The sequence below is a fragment of the Anas platyrhynchos genome, chromosome 7, assembly GCF_047663525.1.
Source record: "Anas platyrhynchos isolate ZD024472 breed Pekin duck chromosome 7, IASCAAS_PekinDuck_T2T, whole genome shotgun sequence".
In the NCBI taxonomy this organism is placed as follows: Eukaryota; Metazoa; Chordata; class Aves; order Anseriformes; family Anatidae; genus Anas; species Anas platyrhynchos.
In genome coordinates, this window is record NC_092593.1 from 30,355,878 (window position 1) to 30,380,333 (window position 24,456).

The following is a 24,456-nucleotide window of genomic DNA, read 5'->3' on the forward strand; positions in this document are numbered from 1 at the left end:
AAAGGAACACCAAGCAGGTTCCCCAGCAGAACTTTGGTGAATTTAACCCTCTTGGTCTTCTTGTCCTTTTCTGCGTGACGTTTTTGGGTGTTGCAAAGCCTGTGCATGTTGCAAGCAAGTACAGAGCACAGTGAAGAGGTGTCAGAGTGCTTTGGAGGAGAGGAGGAGGGAATGATCGAAAGCAATGTAGGTATAAAAGAGAACATCAATAAAGAAAGTCATAATATGACTTTAAAAAATTTATTAGAATTTTCCAGTGCTGAAATGGTGTAATATATCAAGGTGGCATCTCAATGTGACATGCAGGGATTGACAGGAACGAGGTCACTAAGGTATCTTCACTGTTGCCCTTAGGCTAAGAACTGGCCCCTTGCCAAAAGCCTTTGACTGTGGTTGTTGGATGTAGCTGCTGCTTTAATAGTTTTCTCCAGACTGCATCTAGAAAATGCTTACAAGAGGCATTCTTTTTATTTGAGCCATCTCTCCCCGGCTAATTAAAAACAAAACAAAAAACACAGTGCTATGGAATCACTCAGTGGCCTGTTGACTGTGTCATTTTATAACTGGTGAGTGGAAATGATTGACCTTTAGGTGTTTTTAGTGGATGAGATCTGCAAATGCCTTCATAGTAGTGATCCCTCATTGAGTGATAATGGTTGTAAAGAAAATTACAGCAAATCCTTCAGGACTGGGATCTGCTTTCAAAGCTGTGCATGTTGCCTGTTGGTTCTCAGTTCATGGAAGCTTGTTCAAGGTATCAGTGCAAAACAAACAATCCTCTTGCACAAACATCTTTGTTTCGAGGAGCCGCTCTGTTTTAGAGGTGAGTCTGTGTGTATCTGTGCTAACTTCAGTGGCTAGAGCTCTTCCTCTGAGGGCATGAGGGAGGAATTAGGAAGGAGAAGTGACATAACAAGATTAAGTAGAACGCTTATGACAGTTACCAAGTGAGACTGCCTGACAGACTTGGGTTGACACAGTGATTATTAATATGTTGGAAAGATGTTTTGGGGATTCCACCATATTTGTATGGTTGCCAGCAAAATGTTGACAGTTGCATTGTGGTTAATAAATTCATTTAGATTTATAAGCATTGTTTACAGAACCTGTTCGCCTGCTGAAACTCTAACAGCATCTGTTCCTTCTTACTAATTAACTGCTAATTACGAATGAGCTTTGTGTGTTTGTCAGTATAACTGGCTCATGCATTTTGTAAGGAACATTAACAAATTGATTTACATAGTGGTAAAGCAATCAAAAGAGTAAACTGAACAGCACGCATTTAAAGCCCTTTAGCCTAATTTTTTGAATGAGGCAAACTTTGGGCATTCGAAGTATTTCCATAATTCTTTTGCTACCTTTACATTTTGTGATAACGCACCCCTGAATCAGGGGTGTTGGTCCAGCATCCCTTTTGTTTTACTTACAAAATAAAATAAAAGCATTGGCACTATCAGCATTTCACACTTGTGAGCAAGTATTTATCTACAGTATAAGCAGCAGTGGCAAATTCAAAATAGTAAATTGAGTAAAGAACGAATATTGCTCTTGGAGGGAGGTGGAGGGGCAGGAGGGTCTTTGAAATGTGGGTACTCTGAGTATGACTTATTTGTAATTAATCTTGGAAATACCAACTATGAAAGTCATTGCACTTCTGTTAAAATACAGTTTTCTCCTATTCAAAAACCTTCTGACTCCAGTAATTAACAATACATCTATGGAGCAATCCCAGCAGATGGGCCAGATGTTGGCACTAAAATATTTTGAATTTAAATGGAATAATTCAGTAGCGCAATTCTGTAAAAACAAAACACAAACACCAGTTTATTTTGCATGAGTTAGGAAAAAGAGAACAAACAGATAACAGAATGATCTGTTTGCTATACAGGATTCTTTCCTGTATGATAAATTTCAGGTGAATGAGATCATTATATGACAAGGATAAATTTCACTTACAGTTGTCCCAGAGTTGTAAAGCTTGAAATGAGCTAGCACTGGGGAGAAAACTGAAGTAGTGCAAACACTCAGCTGCAGGATTTAGTTTCCCAGAGCAGCTTAGTATAAGTGTGAGAAACAGTGGTTTATAGAGAATAAAACTTGCCAGAAAAAATTGATTGCTCTTTTGATAGAATTTCAAAATAAGTGCATAAAGCAAATGTAACGGATGTAAAATATTTGGGTTTTAGTAAAAACATTTTGATAATGCCTTGTTAAATCTTAATTGAAAAATTATTCAAATTCATTTGGCTAAGAACTGTGGTGTGGATTGAGAACAGTACGATCATAAACCGAAGATGAGGCTAGACCACAGTTGAGCTGGCTGGAAGCAGGACAGCGCTTTGTTCAGCATTAGGTCTGTTTCCATTCAGCAATATCATCAACAACAGGGCTGTAAGTGGAAGCAAACAAATAGCAATCAAATTTGTAATCTGCATTATAAGGAGTAGAGAGAGGCATATCATGAAGGGGATCAGGAGTAGAGCTGGTGACAAAATAAAACGAGATTTTACTTGGAAAGATGCAGTCTCTGTTAGCAGAAGCCAAATAATCCTATTGTGTCCAGACTGGTTGCCTGTCAGACTTTTCTTCTTGTTTCATGTTTGCCATTGGTAGCAAATTCTTGGCAAAGCACTGGGTGTTGTCTCATGTGGCTGCTGTGTGCCTGCTTGACAAAGTGTATTTTCCATCCTCTTTTAACAGTGAAATCAAGGGCAATGTGGTAGAATTGTCTTGGCAGGAAGATGGGAGATGAACTCAAGATGCTAACCTGAACTGAAATCCAGCTGCCCTCATTTATGCTCTTTTAACCTGAGTTTGGGATGTACACTTGTGATGTGATATCCCACTTCTGTGACAGCCCTCAGTGGCATCGAGCTGCTGATGTGCTTGGAGTGGGCGTTCACCATTGCAGTAGGCTGCGTGGGGCAGTTGAGTGGCTTTCCTTCCAAAACAACCACACGGTTCCTCTCTCTAGTACTCTAAAATATACCCACAGGTGACAAGTCTTTGCAAGTTTGGCTTGGTTTTATATCTGAGAAGTGAGTGCAAGAAATGGTAGGGATGCTCGGAGGGTAAAAAGCCAGCGCGTTGGAATCTAAAGGAGACCTGACTCAAGCACTAGAAATGGCACGTGGGCCATTTGAGAGTCATATGCTGCAAGATGCATGCAGCCCTGAAAGAAACACACTGATGAGGCAAAGTATTGGAGGCAGTGCTGCAGAAAGAATCCCGACTGTGCCTCTGCATCCAGATCGGTCTTGGCTACAGGTCTTTCACACTGTCCATCACAGTCAACGGTGTACGCTGGCCCCAGTGATACAGGTTCTCGTGTTAGATCACTGCTTAAGAGATAACGGGAAATTATTGCAATTTTAGCTAAGTTATGACAGCAGTTGTATGCAGGAGTTCAGAGCGTTTGCCACTGTTGCTGAGACAAATGCACACAGATATGGGGTGATTAGGAGATTATTTCAGGCTTAATACTAAGAGAGAGCTACTGGACTAAGGGGGCTGTCAGATTGTAAATTTTTTGTTATAAAGAAACAATAAAAAATTTAGTGACTTAGTGGACTCCCCCCCTCCTTTTTTTCTAAGAAGCTGTTGAGACACACAAACAGTTTCTGTAGGTAAGTGTGAGCACTGAGTCATTTCTTTCTCCTTTATGATGAATATGATTCTTTGTCACAAAAGAAAAATATCAAGAAGTACCATTTGCAAAATGGTTTATAGTACAGTATATCACCCTATTATGAATGACAGTATTTAAATGGTTGGGTAGAGAACTGGAGAACTGCAAATCAAGTAGCTAGGCTAACATCTCACGTTCTCTTCTTGTGTGAATATTTCAGGGGGGGGAAAAATGAAGAAATCTTTGAGTGCAGGAGGTATTGGAAAGAAAAATCAATTAAAATAGCAGTGTAGGTAGTTGAATTGTTTAGAAATTCTACAGTCTGAAAGTGAGCAACAGAACCGAAGGGAGCAGGGAATGTTTAAGAAGACAGGTGTAGCATCACTTAGGGAATCAGCTTTAGAAGCTGCTTTATGGCCAAATTAAATAGAAAACTTAATTCAAAAACTTTGTGGGGAGAGTGATGCTCTGTAAGCTATAGACTAAAAGCATAATAGTGAGCTCTGAGCAAACTGAGTGGGGAGGAAAAAAAGGTCTTGGGATGCAAATAGAGTAAGTATAGGAATATATGGCTGGTGTGCTTCACATCAAAAATACTCTGATCTGGTTGTTAAAAATAAAGAAGTTCCGCTTGTGCATCACGTCTCCTGAAATACGTAGTTTTTCAGGTTTCCAGCACCATGTCTGGCAGATGAGCTTTGCGAACCCTTCCTGATGCTGTAAGAGAGCATGTGCATCCAACCATTGCTGACGTGTACTCAACATTTTGAAGATTGACGTGTCAGTTTTGTTTAAGTTAATGGCATGGCAAAGAACTTTGTCAGAATACTTTCTGAATTGGATCTTTGTATGGTAAATGTTGCTGTCAGTTTGCAGTTCATGGCAATGTTACATTTGTAGATGAGAAATAATATATGCATGATCACTGTTAGTGCTTTAATCTTGCAGCCGTGTGATTTCTGGAAGTCATTCCTGATACAGATTAAGTCACACTTAATTCAAATTAAGCGATGCTTCTTATTGTCGGTGTGATGCAGTGAAGAGAGAGGTTTCTTGCACATTTATTGAGTACAAAGATGGCAAACTCCCTGCTTCTTTAGAAGCAAGGGGCTTTAAGGATAAGAGAAGATGGGAAAGATTGCCAATATGATGGATAACAGGAGAGGAGCAGAACTCATGGAAAATTGTGCTGCTGTGAGAAGCCAGGTGAAAACGAAAGGGAAACAAAATCCATACTGAATTAGAAGGAGGACAAACAGTGAACAAAGGCTATGGCAAAGATAGGAAGCAAAACCAAAAAACAGGTGACACTTTCAATAACATTTAAGAACCTTAAGTGTCTTTCAGAAAGTAGCACACCAGTCCCTGGAGGTGCTTGGTTCATCAGGTGCCGATGCCTTTAACCATGAAGCATGGTGATCGATTGCCATCTTGAAGCAATGCATCGGTGCTTCTGGTGCTCTGCTATTTCGGCACATTGTCAATGCCTCTGAGCTGTTTCCAATTGAACAGTCTTGGGAGCTTTCAGTCTATAGATTTCAGTAACAAATGCATTGGAGTTGATGCATGCAAACTGTCAGAGGATGGGTTTTCCCACTGTTGGAATCTGAAGGCAAAAACTCAGCATCCGTTCAGAATAGTTCTGATGCTGTTAAAATAATTGCCTGAATTATCTAAGATGAGGGTTTGCTGGAGGAGGAACAAAGTGTCTGAAAAGAGGCAGCATCTCGGTCTAGGGTGCAGAACACCTCCCTGGGCCTGGGCAACCTTCCGGAGCAAGGTTTTGTGCTCCATGAACCTTCCAGCACGCAGCAATACTGACCTACGGGTCAAGGGAAGAGGCTCAGGGAGGTTGGCTGTACCGGGCACAGGCTTCAGAGAACAGCAGGTCTTCCCTGGGCAATGCACCAGTCTGGTCGGAGAATGGCTGCGGGAGGGGACGTGTGTCTGGGTCACAGGGGATACAGGCCGACCTTAATTCAGGGGCTGCAACTTGGAAGCTAATAGGAAATCCACATTGCCAGGTAACTTGCATTTATTCACAGATACTAAAAAAAAATATATATATAATTCAGTAGGTGCTATACAAAGCCAAATGCACTGTCCTTAGCAAATCTGGGTTTTAAGAGTTCACAATTCCTTCCATGATTTTAAATAATTTGGTGCCACAGATACATTTGTATGTTTTATATTACTATTAGCAGTGACTGTGTAATTTTATTTGAAGTAGGATCTCTATGATGTATAAATTCTTGTTTTTGTTTTTTTCCTTGCCAATAGGGTACTGATCAATAGGTAAGTGTGTTGGCCAAAAAATTCTACTGTGCAATTTTTCTTGTTTACTTGTAATTGTTTCAAGTTTTATAGACAAGCTTTGAGATTTGATATTTAAAATTCAATATTTTTGGAAGATGAACCAGTGCTTCCTGTGTGTTGTTTTTTTTTAATTACAAATAGAATTTGAAGAAGTTGAGATCCTCTAACCCTCGAATTAGAAAATAACCAAGATGCACCAAGAACAGTGGAGCCATGGAAGGCAAGCCTTCCTTGACTGACGTTCCTCTGTTTCGAACATGCTACTATGAGCTCCCATGAGCTCAGCACTGTACACACCATCTCCAGTCTTCTCACCAACCACATTGCCTAAATCCACCTTGGTCTTAAATTCCCATAAACAGCAGAGGCAGAAATTGCATTTTTTTCACCTTGCCTTGTTCAGAGGTAGGAAGCAACCATGTGCCATGGCTGGTACCAGCTATATGTAGGCAGTGTCATGGGTCAGCACCCTTGAAAAGCAAACTGAGCTCAAACTGTGGTCGTTTTTTAAGTCAGGGACTCTTTCACTCTTAGAGACAAGTGCTGAATTTCACAAAATTTGTCAGAGCATCCCTTTTGTATTCCTGCGCCCCATCAAACTTGGCTGAAATATTCCTGCACCCCATCAAACTTGGCTGAAATTGAGCTTAAAGTCAGGACCGGGAAGGAGACCTAAGCATTTATACCTTGGAAACCTGCTGAAAATTGAACTTGAAACACCCCATAAAAAAGCTTTTAGTTTGTATATGACAGACACGATTACAGCATGCTTGCCAAAATGAGGAAATAAAAAGCCCTTTTAATAATAAGGGATTTCTCTCTCCCTGGACCCTTTTCTTGCAAATGCCACAGGTATTATTGCAACCCTAAGTTGGCCCCAGGAGATGCAGACAGTGGTGCTGCCGTGCGCTGTTCCAAACTCAAGCCAGGCAGCATCCAGCTAACGCAGCCATCACTTCTGTCAGCAGGAAGAAGAATGCTGGCGTTACAAAGCATTTGGTTGAAAAGAAGTGTGTATTTACATGTCTGCTTGGACCAGCTGCACAGTCAACCTCGTTTTAATCGTTTTCTTTCAGCAGGGTGGTCAGGAATTTGTAATAGCAAGTCTTAGAGGCATCCAGGTCCGAGGTAACTGCCCGTTGTATGAGTAATGGCAAATCATCGCTGTTCTTTCCCTGTGCAGATGCGTGGGCCCTTCAGCAATTACCCGATAACAAGATTTTGGTACAAGTGCGTGGCAAGGGAGTTTGTGCCCTCTGTGGGCATCTTTTTTGGAGGTTGGGAGGAAACAGAGCTGGGTAGCTACGCTTGGGTTTAGTTTCCTTTAATTATCTGTCCATAGTGTACAAGTGCTTCCCAACACCTCATTAATAGGGATTTTGTCTGGTACTGTCTGCGAAGAGTTGTCACCATTAAACTAGTTATAATAGTGACAAATTAGTGCACATCTGTGCTTTTCCCTATGGTATGTAAAGAATAATATGTTAATACAAGCTGCTCGGAGAGAACATGGTTTAAATATTTCAGTGGTGTGATATCTACTACTTATCTGACACATTTCTAATAACTTACGGGTAGTGTTTGCTTTGTAACGTTGTTGCACAATAAATGTAGCTTTTTCCTAGTTGTGTAGTTGTGAGGATCCTTGAATTGGTTCCCTTTCATCTGCAAGGTATCCTGCAGAATGGTGTTTGCCAGAGCTCTAAGTAAAAATGACTTTGTTCTCTGCTATGTTAAATTGGCTGGTTAATTCTGGTGTTATTTACCCTGTAATTCATTAGTTTTACTCTACCATTGGCAGCTGACAGGCTGTAATTTCATGCCTTGCAATAAAAGATGTCTCATAATCTGCTTCATTTAGCAGCAAGAGAATTTAATGAAATTAACTGCAGTCCTAATTATGCCAGTGAATACTAAAGACTGCTATCAAGTTTCCTCAGAAAAGGACAAGGTCCACCTCGTGAAGGATTTAGAATATAATTTCCTGGGAAAAGTTGCAAATGTCTCCTTCTATTGGCCAACAAGGGCCAATTACAAGTGCTGATATGACTTTAATGAACTAGTTTGTTCTGAGTGTATCAAAAGGAATAATCTGATTTTTTTATTTTTTAAATTTTTGAGCAAATTTTTAGAGGGCTCTCTCCTTAGCAATAACTGATCTTTGAATGTGTGTTTTACTTGCATTTCAAGGAATTTGTCCACCTTTTTGTGGCGCTTTATTGCTGAATGTTAGCCTTTCACTACCGGGGAGGTAGCTCAAATAATATGTACTTAGATGGAGTGAGGATGGTGGTCTTTGGAGATGTATGTCCCAAACAGCATTAGGCAATTTGTTCTGATATGCCATGATTCATTGGAAGTTCATACCTCAATTACACAAAAACGAGGTATGGAAAAAAAAAAAAAGAAAAATCTGAAAGAAACATGACAGAAGAGCACTGAAATTGCATGAATGGAAAAGAAATACTGATACTGAGGAGCATTCCTAGGGTGGTGGAGACAATGAGGCTGTTCTTCACCAGTTTGTCAAGTGTTTCTTCCAATTTGTGCTTTTTTGTGCATATTTGTAACTTCATATTTAAAAGACCTTACTCTGTTTGTGGCAGGGTTTTCTTGATTTCCATTTCAAAGTATTGGCTGATGTATTTGCCAAATGTGTGCTAACTGCTTTCTAAGCACTGCCACACTTAAACAACATGATGTGAAATGTAACCACCATTTTATGGCTTAAATGATGTTAAATGTAGTTAATTGGAAAAACTTTTAACTGCAGAGAATTTCCCTATGAATAGCCTTCATAATAACCATCTCACTATAAAACGCAAAATGCTTTGCTCACAAGGACAACTGTACTATAAAGGTGAAGTGTATTGATCAAATTACCTGAGATAATAAACTTCGGATGAATAACTTCTATATTGATGAATGGGAGAAGTCTTCCTTTTTACCTAATATTGCTAGTGTGATGGGAAGGCAATTGAGAGAACAGTATTATAGTGTCTGTGTGTGCTTGTTTCAATCATTGTTTATATTTTTAAGTTAAATAGCTGTGTGAAATTGTTGATGGGAAATTGCATTGGAGTTTTTAGTGTTCCTGTTCCTTTTTTTTTTTTTTGAGCTTTAATTTGTTCTAAGAACAATTGTCTTCCTTCAGATAAAAAGTGATAGGTCTATATAAAAGTGAGTATGTTTGGGCGAAAGACTTAAATTGGTCTATATTTGCAGCAACTTATAAAATTGAATAAAGAAACAACAATGAACTTCATCTCCATACATATTAGTGAAAAGTGGGGTCAGGACACAACTGGACTCAAGTACTGGAGATGTGCCTGCCAAAACATGGAAGAGTTTAGGACCCCAGAAGAGAGGAAGGAATACACCAGAATGTGTTGAACTCAGAAGCAAATAAGATGTTCTGGATTTTGTAAATGGTTGCTCAGTTTGTGATGTTCCCTTGCTCTCTGTTGAGTCGGGATTTCATGAATTTTGTTAGAATTCTGAGAAAGAAAAAGCAAGATGGGTGGATCTGCCCCTCTGATTTGACCACAGACATCAACTATCCACACAACTTCAGATATGCAACTTACAAAAAAGGTCTGCATTAGGTTTATTGCATTTCAGAACGCAAACAGAAAAACATATTTTAATTCAAGATGTAGTAATCACTTGTTGTGTTTGCATGAAAAAGTTAAATGACTGCTGCAGAGTTGGAGAGACTAAAAAAAAAAAACACAACTCATTAATAGAACATCTTTGAACATCCTCAGAATCCTTGACTAGAGCAGAGACAATACAAAGTATTTAATATTTCATTTGATGTATGCAAAATAAGAAAAAAGTGACCTGAGAAAGAGGCTGTATGTTTTGAATGAACTGAAATGTAATGTCATATATACACTTTACAGTAATTTGAAGTAGTGCTTTGTGTTAGAAACAGATATAAAGGATGTTCCTTTGTTCTTACGTATGGGAAGGAATTATTTTTAGAAAAAGTTCTGCGATGATGTGAAATAATATGTGGGTGTGATCACCTTGTTTCATATATGCATAAATAAAATCTCTGCCTGTTTCATAATTGCACGTGTGTGTGTGTGTATGAAAACCCCATATAAAAATATCTGTCGAAATGGAAAAGCTAGAGCAGAGGGCAGCCAGAGCGAAGCAGGGATTTGAGAATCTCAGTTTATTCAAAAAGGTGAGAGAGACAGGTCTGCAGTCTTTGGAAAGAGATTAAGAGGAGCTTTCTTTTAATGGCAAGGATGGATTCCGCGGGGCTGTTTGAGCTTGTGTCAAGAGCAGCACAAGGGGGCAAGAACTTGAGCACAAGGAAAGGCCAAGCACCACAGGAATGGAGATGGAATCTGAATAGCGATCAAACGGGAATTTTTAATGCGTTACATGCAAAATTCAGTTTGGGTTATTAGCAGCCATTAGCTTGGTTAAGGGTTTTTTAGAGTTCACTCCTTAAAAACGATTCATTTTTGCTGGCTACCTTCAGACTTCGGGAGAATAATGTTTAGTTGATACCTGTGAGCTACGCTGCCAAACTTCTAGCACCCAAAATTAAAAGCTCAATTTAAAATGTGGAATAGATCAGAAGCCCATGGAGGCAGAAACTTGGCTGTGAAAAGGGGCTTTGATGTCCATTATGTCTATTGTTTAATGTCTGGTTTTTGCTTTTAAATGCCAATGCACAGCATGGAGGCCAGGCCCTCCCATTGTGCAACAGAGGGTGCTTTGGGTGGTAGGGGAGAAAAAAAAAAAAAGAGAAATGTTCCATCCTGTGAGCACAAAGTTGACAGGTACGAATGCTTTTGGAGATCTTTTTAAAGAAATTGTGTGTTAAAGTGTGCAAATTCGAAGTAAGCACGCTGTGTATGTGTGCAAGAGAAAGTTAGCAGTCAGTCAGGTTTTATCTCTTAATGAATAGAGACTGCTGAAGTAAGGGTTAGGTAATTGAGTTTATAATTAATTAGCCATAACCCTCATCAGATAAAGCAGTTGTCGAGATTTTTTTTATCTCCTTTCTCTCCCCAGGGCCTGCCCTTCTTTGTCCTTGCACTGACAGCCAGCACTTATCTCGGGCCTTCTCCAGGCCCGTGCCCATCAACCCCTCCCCCTGCTGCTGATTTTGGTGGTCAGCCGAGACCCGCATTGTACTACAAGGCTCACAATCAGCCTAGCTGTCGGGCGCCGGGATGATGAATTAGCGGTAGGAGTTAACGTGGAGGTGAACTCCAGATTGGACTCCTGATAGCTCGCGGAGCGGCCTCTGTTTGTTAGTCACTCTCAGCGGTGCTGAGGCGCTGCTGACACTTCGCAACAAAGAGGTTAAGAAGGGGGATTTAGCAAAAAACGGCGCACCTCTCCAGAAAGTTAGGACGCTTACAAAGAACCCTTAATTTCTTCTGCTGTGCAATTCATTATAACAATGCGGAGGAAATAAATTAGATCCTACGCTGGTTCTTTTGGTGGCCTTATCTCCCTTATGCTGGGGGTTGAGCTGGTTCGCCTGCAGAAGGGGCACAAACCTTAGATACGTATCTGAAGAGCATCAAGATTGTGAGAGGTGTCTAGCCTCTCTGCCTGTTGAGCTAGATTAAGGGGATTCGGACGTTGAATTCATCCTCAAAGCGCTGTACTTTTACGGATGTATTGGAGAAAAGGAGCTTTCTTGCTGTGTTTACAGTAGGTTGTGGCATTGAGCTGTTTTTTTTGTTAGACGGGTTTACCTGCTGGAGAAGAAAAATTTTCAGAAACAAGTCCGTGGGTTTTCTCTTCATCGGGAGTTTTTGAATTAGAGATGAAGACTCCTCTGTCTTATAATATTGATTTCGGGCTTCGAATGAGCACATTTCTTCTTAATCTGAGTGGGAGCACTAGAAAATGTAGCTAAGTCTCTTGATGTAAGATAGGGTTGGATCTTTTTTGAAACTGTATAAAGCATTCTTCACCTGTGGTCACCTTAATTTTCAAGTAGACTGGTAAAGCTTTCCTTTTTCCTTCTCATTTCAGTGGCAATGTGTGTTTTTAGTTTGACTCCAATTCATTGTGGACTTGAGCACCACAAGTTTCCCTGGGCATATGTATACCCCTCTAGGATCTTTCTGAAAGTTAAATCAGTAATATATTAGTTAACCTTCATTGAAGATGACAATGTAAGTACATAAAAGATATTACTGATGTCAGAACAAACCTGTTCCATTGCAGAATAATAGCTTAGCAGTTGCCATAGCGAGTCTTGTGGCTCTGCAGCTGCTGTACTGTAATGCTTGTGGTTTGTCAGGCTCTTCACTTATGCAAAACGTGTACTTAATCCAAGTAAGGGAAAGCAAAATTTCACATACCTCACTGCTGCTGTAACTGACTGAATGGAAAGGAAACAATTCTGTGAATGATGTTTTAGCATTGGTTGCGGCAGGGGAAAAAATTCCAACTAGATTCATAGAAACATTATTTTCCACCATGATGATGTTCAACTATATCCCAGCCTTGGAGATGCCTGGGACTCAACTGGATGAGGTGCTGAGCAGAGGTCTGGACTGGATGGCCTGCAGAGATCTTTCCAACACACACGGTTCTGATTGTGTAAATCTCGGTGGTACTCAAATAATCTAACGTGCAAAGTCAGGTTTTAAACACTGATGACATTGGCAGTTCTGGAATGGTAGTGACATACGTTTGTACTCCAGTGCCTAGCTCTGCAGTCAGGTCAGTTAAAATCAGAAGAAAAGAGTACTGGAAGAGCACTTCAAAGAAGAATACAAACAAGTGATCCAGCATGTAGAGTCCTGCTGCATGAGAGGTTCTGCTCGTCTCTGGAGGAATACTGCTGCCATTCAGATGGGCTGCGTGGAGACAGCCTGCTGTCACTCTCCAGTAATGCAGAGGTGAAAGGAAAATGTAGATGCCCAAATAAGCACAAACACCAAAGTCTTTTATACATGAGTCCAAAAAACTGACATCCACTAATCTTAATGTTGATGATGAACAGTCTTTCTGCCTTCTTTTAATATGGCCAGGGAAACTTCTTACAGCATGCATGGATTTCCTCCATGCAGCTCTTAGTGATGGGCCAGAATGGGTGGGTTTGGATCTCACAGTTGGAAGTGAATGAAGGGCGCAAAGAGCCTTCCCATCCTCAGAAGAGGCAGTTAATAGTCTTATATTTGAGAAAGGCGAAGTGTGAATACAGTCGAAAAAGAAAACAATGATCATCTGTATAAGAACTGTACCGAAGTTTTTTTTTCCAGGTTGAGAATTTGTACTTCAAATGAATATCAACTTTGTATTAAGTTATCACATGCAAAAGGATAACTGTGTTTTAATTTTTTTTTAATGCTTAATTCTAGGAAGCAGAATGGGGATGGGCAGGGGGACTCCTTTTGCTTTAAATTTGAGTCTGAAATATAAGATGTTTGAAAATATTATCCCTGAACAATATTTTTAAAGCAAAGCTGACAGACAGTGTCTTCTGGAAAACAGGTGTGGATTAACAGCAGTGATTCAGTGTGGGTTGAGCTAGTACTTTTGTCTTGTTTTGTTTTTTTTTGAAAGAATAATCTTGTTGGTTTTTTTTTCACTCGAATTTTTTGTTATCAAAATTGTATTGTATAAATGCGTATAACAAACTAAAAATATATATAACTAATAATAGTACATTAACATGCCATTTATTGTTGGAAGTTTTGTTTTGAATAGAACACAGTTGTAGGATAGTTTGGGGTCAGGTGGGACCTTTAAAGGTCATCCAGTCCAAACCCCCAGCCTTGGGCAGGGATATCTGTCACTAGATCAGGTTGCTCAAAGGTCCATCCAATGTTTTCTTTTCTAATATCCCTTTTGCTATGCTATCAGAGAAAACTATGTATAGTAGAGCAACTCAATTTGAAGCTTCTTAGCTGCTGGCAAAGGAAAATGACGTGCTTTTGTTCCTCAAGAAATGTTTGAGGTTCTAGCTCTCATCTTCAAACATTGTTCAAAACTTCACAAACAAGTGGAGTGTGTTACAGGATGTGTTAAAGAAGGTCCATGCTTTAAATCAATACTGAGATTCTCTCGTTTATGCTAGAGAACTATGGAAGAAGACATAATAAAAGCTGTACATGTAGCCTTTTAAACTTCAGAAAATTGTATTGTCTACAGGAAGATCCCAGGGATGATGTGTTTAAAGCAGAGGACTGCAACTGAGAAATAGCTTACTCCTGTTGACTCGGCCATAAACCATGGACAGCCTTTGGCCAAATGAATCAGATTCTTGGTTCTGGTGTCAAAGGAATGGGAACTTCATTTATTTTGCAGGAGCAGTGAGAAGTACCAGTTGAAACTTTCCATGCTACCCATACCTTAAGTCATCTCGTCCTGGTGATGTGGTGCCTAGCTAACACCCTCGCTGCAAAATTGAAGTTGCATTTAGACATGGTTTGGTCCCATGTGCATCTAGGATCCTTACATCTGCTGTGCATCCGTGTGTCATTTGTTGTTACTGCACAGGACTGTTGTGATACGCTTCAATGAAGCTTCAAAATATGGTGGGGATTTGAAAGAAAAACTGCATTGAAAGCAGAGAAAATAAGGCCTCAGGATAGATGGTGCAACTGGTTTTGGCTTTGCTGTTTTCAAAGCTAGTATTTTCCTGTTTTGTTTTTTTTTTTTTTGCTAATTGTTGATAAGTCTATCGTTGTTGTTTTTAAGTTTTCTGTGCTACATCCAGGTACAGTGTTTGGAGGACAGGACAATGTTTCTGCAAGACTGGGCAAAACAGTCACGAAAGCAAGCAAACGTCTCTCAGAAATTGAGCTAGTACTGATACTGATAACAGCTAATATGACAGGAACAGCTCCACAGTGTGTGCAGTCCTGCTGTACTGAAGAATATATACTGTGTCACATGTAGCACTCAGGTTTCTGCTCTTCTGGAGTACAATTGTTATCTAAACGTCTAGCACATGCCTGGAGGTCCTTACTGTATGCTCTTGTTTTCCTTCTTAAACACCCAAATTACAGTAACATTTCACTAGGTGTTCTCCTGGAGAATGCTAGAGGAAGTGCTGGAAGTTTTCAAATACTGAAAGTTTTCTTTAATTTATTTATTTTTTAATAACAAGCTTGAGGTAATAAGGCAGAAGTTGCAATGCCTGGACCTAAGATTTGCCACTTTGCAGTTACGAATTTTTCTCAGTGCCTTTGAGGCATTCAGACTTTCAAAGAAGCAGTTTATGATGACTTTCTGCCCTTGCATTGGCAGGCCAGATAAAGTTGCAAGGGTAATTTAAATTATGCTGTATTTACAAATATGTTCCCTTTGTAAGAAACAAAGGGACTATTTTATCCTTGGAAGGTATCTTTGAGAGAAAGCTGTTGTTTCCTGGGTGACATTGGTGCTTTCTACCCCTCTGGTGGCTTCAGAGGATGTATTGAGGGGATCAATGGATCCCTCTTCCTTAACGAGTTTTCTAAATCTTCCTTAATGAGTTTTCTAAATTTTGATCGCTCCTTTTTGTCACTTTTGTAGGACTAACATCAAAACTAGGGGGACAAAGTCCAACTGACACACCCGAGCACGGGGTACTGAAGTTGGTAGTACCAAGTATCAGCAGCAGCCATAATTGACAAATAATACCCCTCATAAATACTGCCAGTCTTTTCAATTAGTTTTCATCTAAAATTCGGGATGCAAAATGATGGCCTGTCAACTGACAATGGATGACAAAAATTAATAAATTGTCTTCTAAATAGTATGGACACTTAAGAAAAATTGGGCAGCCAATTTAGCACAGCATGAACCGGGGGGAACCTTTTGTACTGTTGCCGTGCCACTAATGTTGTCTGGGTCTTTATTAATGGTGCTTGGCTGCTGCTGACAGTTTTGTTGCTACTGGCAACTTTCTTCATTAAAATTAAAGCCAGCGTCAAATCCCATTAGCCGCACTCTGGATACCTTGCATTTTTATTTATACTTTTTTTTTTTTTTTTCTTTACAAACAAATTCTTTATCTATGGGAAGTTGGAAAAGCTGGCTAAAATTAGTCCATCTTGTCTGTGGCCGATCACTTAAATAAACAATAAATTACATTTTTTTGAGGGGTATCATCTCCAACATGTTATAACATACCTAGTGTATAGTCCAGTAACTGCACACAGAAATCCATAAGCGACCTTTTGTGAACATAGTGTTCTTCTCTGTCACCTGCAAGCTATCTGATTTTTAGAAACTCTTTCATAAAACAGTAATAACCTCTGAAGGAGAGCAATTCAGTTGTTTGGCATTCTTCAATTTCTCAGTTGCCTGTTAAACTAAAATATTAATGATGATGCATACATGCTTAAAATACAGTGATCAACATGTGTTTGAAGACTGGTCTTACAGGAAAACGATGCTATGTGCATCCCCCTTTTTTTTTTTTGAGTGAATATTGTTTCTGGCAATATCTTTTGGTTTTCTGCGTCAGAAAGTCCAGGGTTGAGTCCCTCAGACATAAATCCTCATTCTTAGCAGTGTATAGCACATGCTAACAGCCTTGTACCTCCTGCCACTGCTGAGTATTGTATTGAAGTGCTGAGTGACCATTGCATTAAATACCTGAGGTATGACAAAGCAGTTCTTTATATGCAATCTGTAACACAGAATAAGAGTTCTCGTCAACTTTAAGGCTTCATGTGAAAAACCTGGGGGTACCAGAAATGTCTCCAGCAGACCTTGTGCTTTTACAAATAGGATGCTCTTGACGGAGTATCACACATTGCCTCCTGTGTGATTCAGCCTTCTTGCATGCCAACTCACTCAAGAGAATAGAAATTTCCAAAACAATTTAGTCACTGCCACCTTTGTTAAAACAGCAGGCAAGAATATCTTCTGCTAATCGTACTCCTTTGTACAGTGAGTGCATGCACAAGGATGCTCTACCTAGTTTGACACAACGTGCCTTTTCTGATGTCCTTTGGGTATGAGTCAGTGGAACAAAATTGTATCATCTGCTTCCTGATTCTTGAGGCTTCTGCTACATGGAAACACCTCGTGAAATGCAAAATAAGAACTGGGTTTGCAGGCAGACAATATCCGTGTGATGGAAGCCTGAAGTGTGCTGAAACATCCTTCTGTGAGTGCAGGATGGAGGTCTTCCGTTGTCACCTATTTTCCCTTGCTGCCAGGAAGAATGTCCTGCATTCGATGCAGGAAGAGAGGTGTTGCCTCCCGTGCTCAGGGTGGAAGCAGTAGCCCCGAAACACTGCAGGTAACCCAGTCAGAGAGCTGATGGGCTCGTTTAGAAACCTGGCAAGTGGCTTCAGATGCATCTGCCTTCTGGTGCACTGTTTTCTCACCAGTATAAATAGAGCAGGTACTGTATGCAAAAGACCATTTAAATATTCACTTCATTGTTTATTTTGGGGAATGGTTTTATATGATAAATTAAAAATGATTAATGGTTTAAATGGCATTTTAAACATGTACTTACAGCAATTTTTTTGACTAAAATGTATGCTATGTGGCTCAAATCTGAATTTCAGTTCAGCTGAAATTAAGTGACCCTATCATTCTGAAGAATGGATGCTTTCCATAAAGAAAACAAACTGGTAACATTGAATTAGTGTCAATATAATAAATCTAAGTCATGTTTTAGTTTATCAGCTGAATCTTTTTGGCTTAAAAAACAAAGCGTCAGAAGGTAATTGTTGACTGAAGTTTAATATCTGTTATAGCAAATGAGGCATGATATACAGTGCATGGGAAGTATTGTATCTGTAGTGTTTTTAACATTAAAACAGTATTTTTTTTTTAACTTTCTGACACAATAGACTTGGTAGATGGGGGAAAGGAGGAGTGTATGTTGTATATAAGGCAAATTGGGCCCAGGTGAAATAAGTTTCTTTTTCTCAGAGTTACCACTTTGAGGCATATTAAATACACTTCAGGCTGTTTCAGATATTACTCCATGTGCTAGAGGAATCCTAATCATATACTTGTCAAAAGCATTGATTTATAATTTCTCAGAAAACTTCCCTTGAATGACCGACACCGGCAGTCTTTCAAGTTTTGTTACTGTAATTTCTGTAACACCTATCTATCGCAGTTCCGCTGGATTACTTCTGTTAAGGACAGAAGTGGCTTAGCCCTTTTGCAGTAACAATTTAAGAACACTGTAATAAACCTGTATTTGGAAAATGTCTTTAGATCGTTGCATTAAGGCACTGGAAATGGCCTTGGATAGGTTTTTCTTGGGGTTCAGCAAGTACTGTAGATGCAGAGGTACCTTGATATGGAACAGCCGTGTGTATAAACTGATTGGGTAAGTGAAGAGGCTTCAGAAATGTTAATTATAAGTTCGTTCTGAAGAACTAACCTGCTCCTTTGCTGCTGTGGGTTACCTCTAGGGCTTCTGGCAACTGGGGAAGTTTTTCTTCAACTCTAGACATTGAGTTGGTCTTTGACAAAAGGCATAAATTTGTTTTCCCTCTTCTGGAGGCTTCATGTATCTGTTTATCTGCAAAAGTCACCTAGGGTGGGGTTGTTCATTTGTTTTGAGGGAAATCTTACACACAGTAAAATACATTTCTTCTTCCAATGCACCCAGCGGTGTAACACAAGTAATGGCCCTTAACCAGTGCTACAAGATTCGGGGGTGAATACCTACACCTCTTCAGAAATATCAAGATGAAGACCAAATGATTTTGTTTTCAGATGGTACAGTGCAGATTGATTTGTCAGCACAATCAGAAGTCATTTGCTTGAAAGAGAAAAAGATAATTGTGACTGTTCTGAAAAAGGATTATTTTGAAAGACATAGCTGTGATGCTGCTAGTAGCTAATGTATCTGTACTGTTTTGAAAGGATATTCTGCTAGGGAGAAAAATCAAATACAAGAGAAGGCTGTGTTCAAAATCCTTAGTGCTACTCAAATGTTGCTTAAGATGAGACTGAGAGCACAAGTGCTTCAAGACATTCACATGAAAGTCAACTATATCTGGTAGTTCATTTTGTCCAGGATGGTCTGTGTTCCTCGTGGTATATAATGCATGCATCTCAGTTGTTGCAAGACGTTTCCTTCACTCTTCTTCTCATGTCCTCTTGGAGCAGCATGATGGTATCCATATAAGCAGCTCACTCTCTCAACATGGAGTATGGTAGTCTTTATTTTTTTCTTCTTTTCACAAAATATGAAAACCTGGACCAGAGTCCATTCTAAGGAAAAAAAAGTTTGTGTCTGTTACAATTATATTGAAATATCCTGTCTGAAGTGAACCCTGTTGTAGGTCATGCTTCAAACGATCCAGGTTATACAAGAAATATAACTATGACTAAATGGATTTTCCCATTTTCTGCAGCTTTTTTAAGAACACTAAACATGGTTTTATGAACTTTAGGAAGTAGGATCGAGTTTAAACCCAATTGCATTGTGTCTGGCTGGACCATTCCAATGGGTAACCCTGTTACCCAGGCCTGTTGGTGTGTTTGTTCATCTGACTGCTCCTTTGATTTGCCTTTTATTAACTTCCAAGTCTCTGCAGGTATATACATACCTCAAATGAAGTGTTTCTCCAGTAATTTCTGGAGGCATACATAGCACTTGAGATCCATCTCCACAGCAAGCAGAACTGCTACCTATTGGATTTTGGATCATTTCTGACAGCTGTCGTGGAGGGACATCAACAAGCCTTCCCTAAAAATCCAGCCATACATACCATCTTGTGAGGCCAGCATGGGAATGTGCCTGGTGTGGAGCGAAACACCCCTCATGTCCTTCTGGAATGATGGGTGCGTTTTCAAACTTCTCTGTCACAGAAGCAGCTGCCTCTGGAAGAGGCTAACTCAGTATGAACCATTTCCTGTACCGGGTAAGGTGAGTCAGCTAAAGGGCTGAAGGAATGTTTTCTCAGCGGGTTCTTTTTGTCTTCTGTAATGGTGAGAGGATGCTGGGTGCCTAACATGTATTAGCTGCATCTCTGAAGTTGTCATCTTCATTCCTGTTCCTCTGAGTGGAGCGTGTGTATGTAACACACATACATGCACGTATGTATATATTTTGTCCTTGGTCTTGGGAGAGATTTGAGGGGACAAAAATGGGGTGGGTGGAAGGAAGAGTGGTGGATTATCTTTGTACCCTGAATCCATCGCAGTGAGTCCTGGTGTGATGGTCACATCGTGAACCAGCCCCAGGAGTGTCACTATCGAGCAGATGTAAGACGGTCACTGGTACCAAGGATCCTGTGACCAGAGGACAAGGTGAAAAACAGGAAATACTGCTAAGGAGAATGAAGAAGGTACCCTTCTACTGTCAAACAAAAAAGATTTTTCTTATCTTACCTCCACAAGGATTAAGGGCCAGAGGTAAAACTGCCCAGCAAAATTATTATTATTTTTTTGTAATGCAGGACACTCCTTTTGACTTAAAAACAAACACCCCACAACAACAACAAAGCAATGCATTGTTGTGCAGAGTTTCTGGGGGCTGTTCATGATGACCTTTTTGGTCCCCAAATTTCACAATATGAAGTGTGAGTTCTTGCTGCACAAAAAGATGGAATACAGTTTAAAATAAAAATAAAAAACCTCCACTTTTTTTTTTTTTCTCCTGACGGTGTTCTTGGTTTTGTTATTCAGTAGATGCTGTATTAAATTGGATTTTGTGTCCATCATTATTAAAATGTGAAGTGTGTCGGTCACAAAGCATACATTTCAGGGCAGTTAGCTGAATAATTCTTTTCTTTATTATCCCAAATTACTGCTGAGCTCTGGAGAGGTGAGCAGTTTAGCCAATTATTGCCATTTGAGCTGGATTTGTGGGTGATTAGCTCCTGGTCGAATTCAGTCCTGGCAAGGGCTTTGAAGCCTTCGCTTGTGTGATTTTCACAGCAGTGAGGTAGGAATAGACGCGGCTAATGACAGGAAGGTCGCGTGGGTTATGTGACCTGTGAGGGGGGGGCTCGGGTTTAGCAAATAGGGCATCCACAATAACAAGTGTGTCACTAACCCTGCCGTGCATAATCGGAGTTTTATAGGATTGTTGGAGATGCTGACAGCTCAATTAAAGTGTAACCCTTTGTACCATATACCCTGGCAGAATGACAGAAATATTACCAACAAAAAAGGGAGGGTGCCACAAGGGAACTGGTTAAAGATCCAGTATTCTTTTTCTTCCCCCCTTCATCGGAGCCTGCACAGAACAAGCTGCAAAAAGCATCCATTTGTGAAATAATAGGTTGTCCAGGGGAGGGGTATGGTGCCAAACATGGCTACAAAAAAAAGCTGCTCTTAAGTGGTCTTCCTGATGTTTCTATGGAAACACAATAGTATCAGGATAGAAAGTTAAAATTGGTTTTTAAGCTTTTCATGGCTTTCTCCCATGGACCCCCCTCCCCCCACAAAGCCCTACTTTATCTAAAATATGGTAAAGAGGATTTCAGGGTTCAGGGAACGAAGCGCTGCTATAACGAGAGCCCTATCGGCTACCTGGAAGTTGCAATGTCTGCACAATGAATCCCTTTTTGATTTCCTTCCCCTCCGATGCTGGGTTTGTTTCTTCAGGGGAAAAAAAAATATGTTTTGTTGCTTCTTTTTCATTCCTGACCATACAGTCACGAACATTTCTGCTCTCAGAGCCTTTTCCAAATTAACTGTGCCTTGCTGCAATGTTTGCTTGTACTGAATCAGTTTCCCAAGCTTGTTTTTTTTTTTTTTCCTTTTAATTTTAGCCTAGGTAGCCGTGCTTCACCAAGCTGATTTGTGTAGATGTTAACTTCATTTGTGTCCAGTGCAGTTAGAGCGCAGCGCCTGATGTTGAGCCCTGGCGAGAGGTAGGAGTTCAAACGGAGCTGATCGCTGCTGGCTCCTGTACTCCTGACTTAGACCCCTTGGCATCAGCTGTCTGCTTTCTCCGACACTAAGATAATGATTTGCATCGCAGCGCATTTCACATCAGCACTGACGATGGTGTCAGGGAAACCACAACTGCCAATGCCAAGGGGTTAATAAACCAACTACTTGAGATTATTAAGGGCTGTGATTTTTTTTTTTTTTTTTAGCAGTCCAGAGGAAATGGAACAAACCTCAGAAGGCAACGGAGCTCTGTATACAGCAGGGCAGAAAAATGTTGTCACTTGTTAGGTGGTTTGCCTTCATTCAGAGTGATAAACTGAGTCTGGAGAAAGAGATGTGCCAGTCCTTTAAATATGTAACTGTCTGCATCTTGTAATACACTTTGAATGTTCAGCTTTGTAGAAAATACATGTAGATAACTACAGAGTATGAACTGTGTTATTGAATTTATCAAGTTGAATTTTAGAAATAATCAGAAACTAGAGCTTCCAAAAGAGTGACCCTTTCACAAATTTGGCAATGGAAGGAGTCCTTGAGAAGCCTCCTACTTTGCTAAACGTTTTTGACCTGTAAGTATGAGTGCCATGTTGCCTTACGGCTCACCTGTTGGCAGTCTGGAGTATTGTCTATCCGTTGTGCAGGCAGTTGTTCCTTTACTTTGCCATAGCAGCGTGCCTGTTACACCATCTGGATGCTGCAGCAGGGCTGGTTCTTCAGCTTTCCATTCAAATTCTTTAGACACGAGGGTGGCTGCTCTTCCATGGTCATATTTTTGCCTCTTAGAATGAGAAAGCTCCTTGTTAGGTGGGTGAGTGGGATGTGCCACTTGATGGCTCCCCAGACTCTAGTCCACAGATTGCGGTGTGGTCCTCTCTTCTCCATCACGTAGTGCTTGTGAGAAAGACAGTAGGTTCTTGTACTCAGGGCATCCTGAGGAGTCTTTGTCCATGCCATGCTGGAAATACATAGTCTACAAACAAACAACAGCAACAAAAAAAAATTGCAGCTCCAAGCTGGGGAGTTGTGAAAACCTACCTTAAAATTATTTGCTCAATTTTGGAGGAACTTGTGCATTACCCAGTTAGTGGGTAAGGTCACAATCTTTAGGTTGAATTGCTGGACCAGTCATTAGAAATTAAAACACAGTAACAGTAAGCACTAAGCTTGTTCTTCTAATTTACTGTGTCTTTAGTGACGAGGTTCCTTGGAGGAATTCAGCAGCTATTCCTTGTGGGTGGCAGCCTGCGCTGCTGGTACTACAATGAACTGTAGGACTCACCTGTAAGCATTTGAATTATTTTCTTAATAAGGGTTTTTAATTTTTGTTATAGTAGCCTGTGTGCTGAGAGCTTGGAAACTTCCATGCTGCAGGTTCCTCAAGTTTTAGCAAGTTTTTTGCTCCAAGTCAGATCTTAGATCCTGTCTTTCCTTTGGCTCTAGGTGGAGCAGTAGCTGATCAGCCTCAGCACCAGGTAACCACTATGGTATAATTACCTCTTCTGCTGAGTTACATCCCTGTGTTTAGGGAATGGCAGAAGAGAATTGGATTCTGTGTTCTGAATTGATTTCATTATAACGCTGGTGTATAACATAAATTTGAATAATTTCCTTCCCTGTGGAAGCATCTTGGAATCTGCCGTAAAATTGTAATACTGCAGTAGTGGCAGGTTTTAAGGAAGGCACATGTTTTTTTCTGTGTGCCTTGCTGCAATAAGAATATTCAGGGTATTTCGGTTTTGGTTTTGTGTTATTTTGTTTATTAATTTTACTGTTAGATACCGAAGTTTAAGAATATCTCAGGTCTCCTGTTCAGAGACAATGCACTTTCACATAGCATTTCCTCTGTGGTTCCATTGGTCCCACTGCCCTTTAGTGCTAAGACTACGGGTTTCCTATTTTAAAGTGTAAACCATTTCATAGCTAGTCATCCAAAAGACCAACCACCATTCCCTTAAAATCCTGGATAAAAAAACTTAAATTTGGGAAATCATAGGGGGAAAAATTACTTTTGTACACAAAGATTCCAAATACATGGGACATCTTAAACAGTTAATTCCCTAGAGGATTTATGCTGAGATGAGTCGTTGGAGGGAGCAGTAACTACCGTAATCATCCTGTAGTGTGCAAGTATTGTTTGCAGGTGAGGTGTTTTCAGCTGGTGCCTGCTATGTGCTGGAAGAATAGACTTTAAGTCTAGGAACCTGTTGCAGTAAAATATTCTGGAAGCAAAAATCATCAGTCAAGAAATAATCTTGCTTGCTAGGACAAGTTAGACCAGTCCCCATACTACTAGCCAGGCTACGTGGTGTTGGCTAGTCCTGCAAACCAGGAGGCTTTGCCAGCATTTGCTTATGATGTTAAGCAATTTAAAGGAAGCACGTGTTTTATTGACCGGGATTCACAAGTAACAGTTGTTTGAGATCCTGACTACGAAAGGTTGCCATTGCAATTTTTTGGGTGAGGATGTTTGTGATAAGTGCATTGTTGTGTTTTTTTTTTTTTTTTTTTTTTCCTTTTATGAACAAGATGCAAATGACAGAGCTGTAGAAAATTCATAGCATTGAATAGAAAATGAAGAATTTATGCTGTTAATGATTAAGTGCAAGATTGCATATTTCATTCTGTCAAAACAACATCAGGGTAACAGTATGGGGTTGGCTTAAAATTAAGGAGGAAAAAAAAGAAGCTTGCATGATGCT

At 40.1% G+C, this 24,456-nt stretch overlaps 1 protein-coding gene across 13 annotated transcripts in view; it reads left to right on the forward strand.

Annotated features, from left to right (window-relative positions):
* Positions 1-24,456, forward strand: part of AGAP1 (ArfGAP with GTPase domain, ankyrin repeat and PH domain 1) — a 362,269-nt gene that overhangs the window by 190,715 nt on the left and 147,098 nt on the right. The window contains exon 10 of one of the 13 annotated variants that reach the window (XM_072041207.1): positions 10,982-11,161. The exons of the other annotated variants lie outside the window; for them this stretch is intronic. Within the exon in view, the coding sequence (XP_071897308.1) occupies positions 10,982-11,146 (165 nt within the window). The 3' untranslated portion in view covers positions 11,147-11,161. Of the gene's footprint in view, positions 1-10,981; positions 11,162-24,456 lie in introns of those variants that run through there. 13 annotated transcript variants of the gene reach the window in all.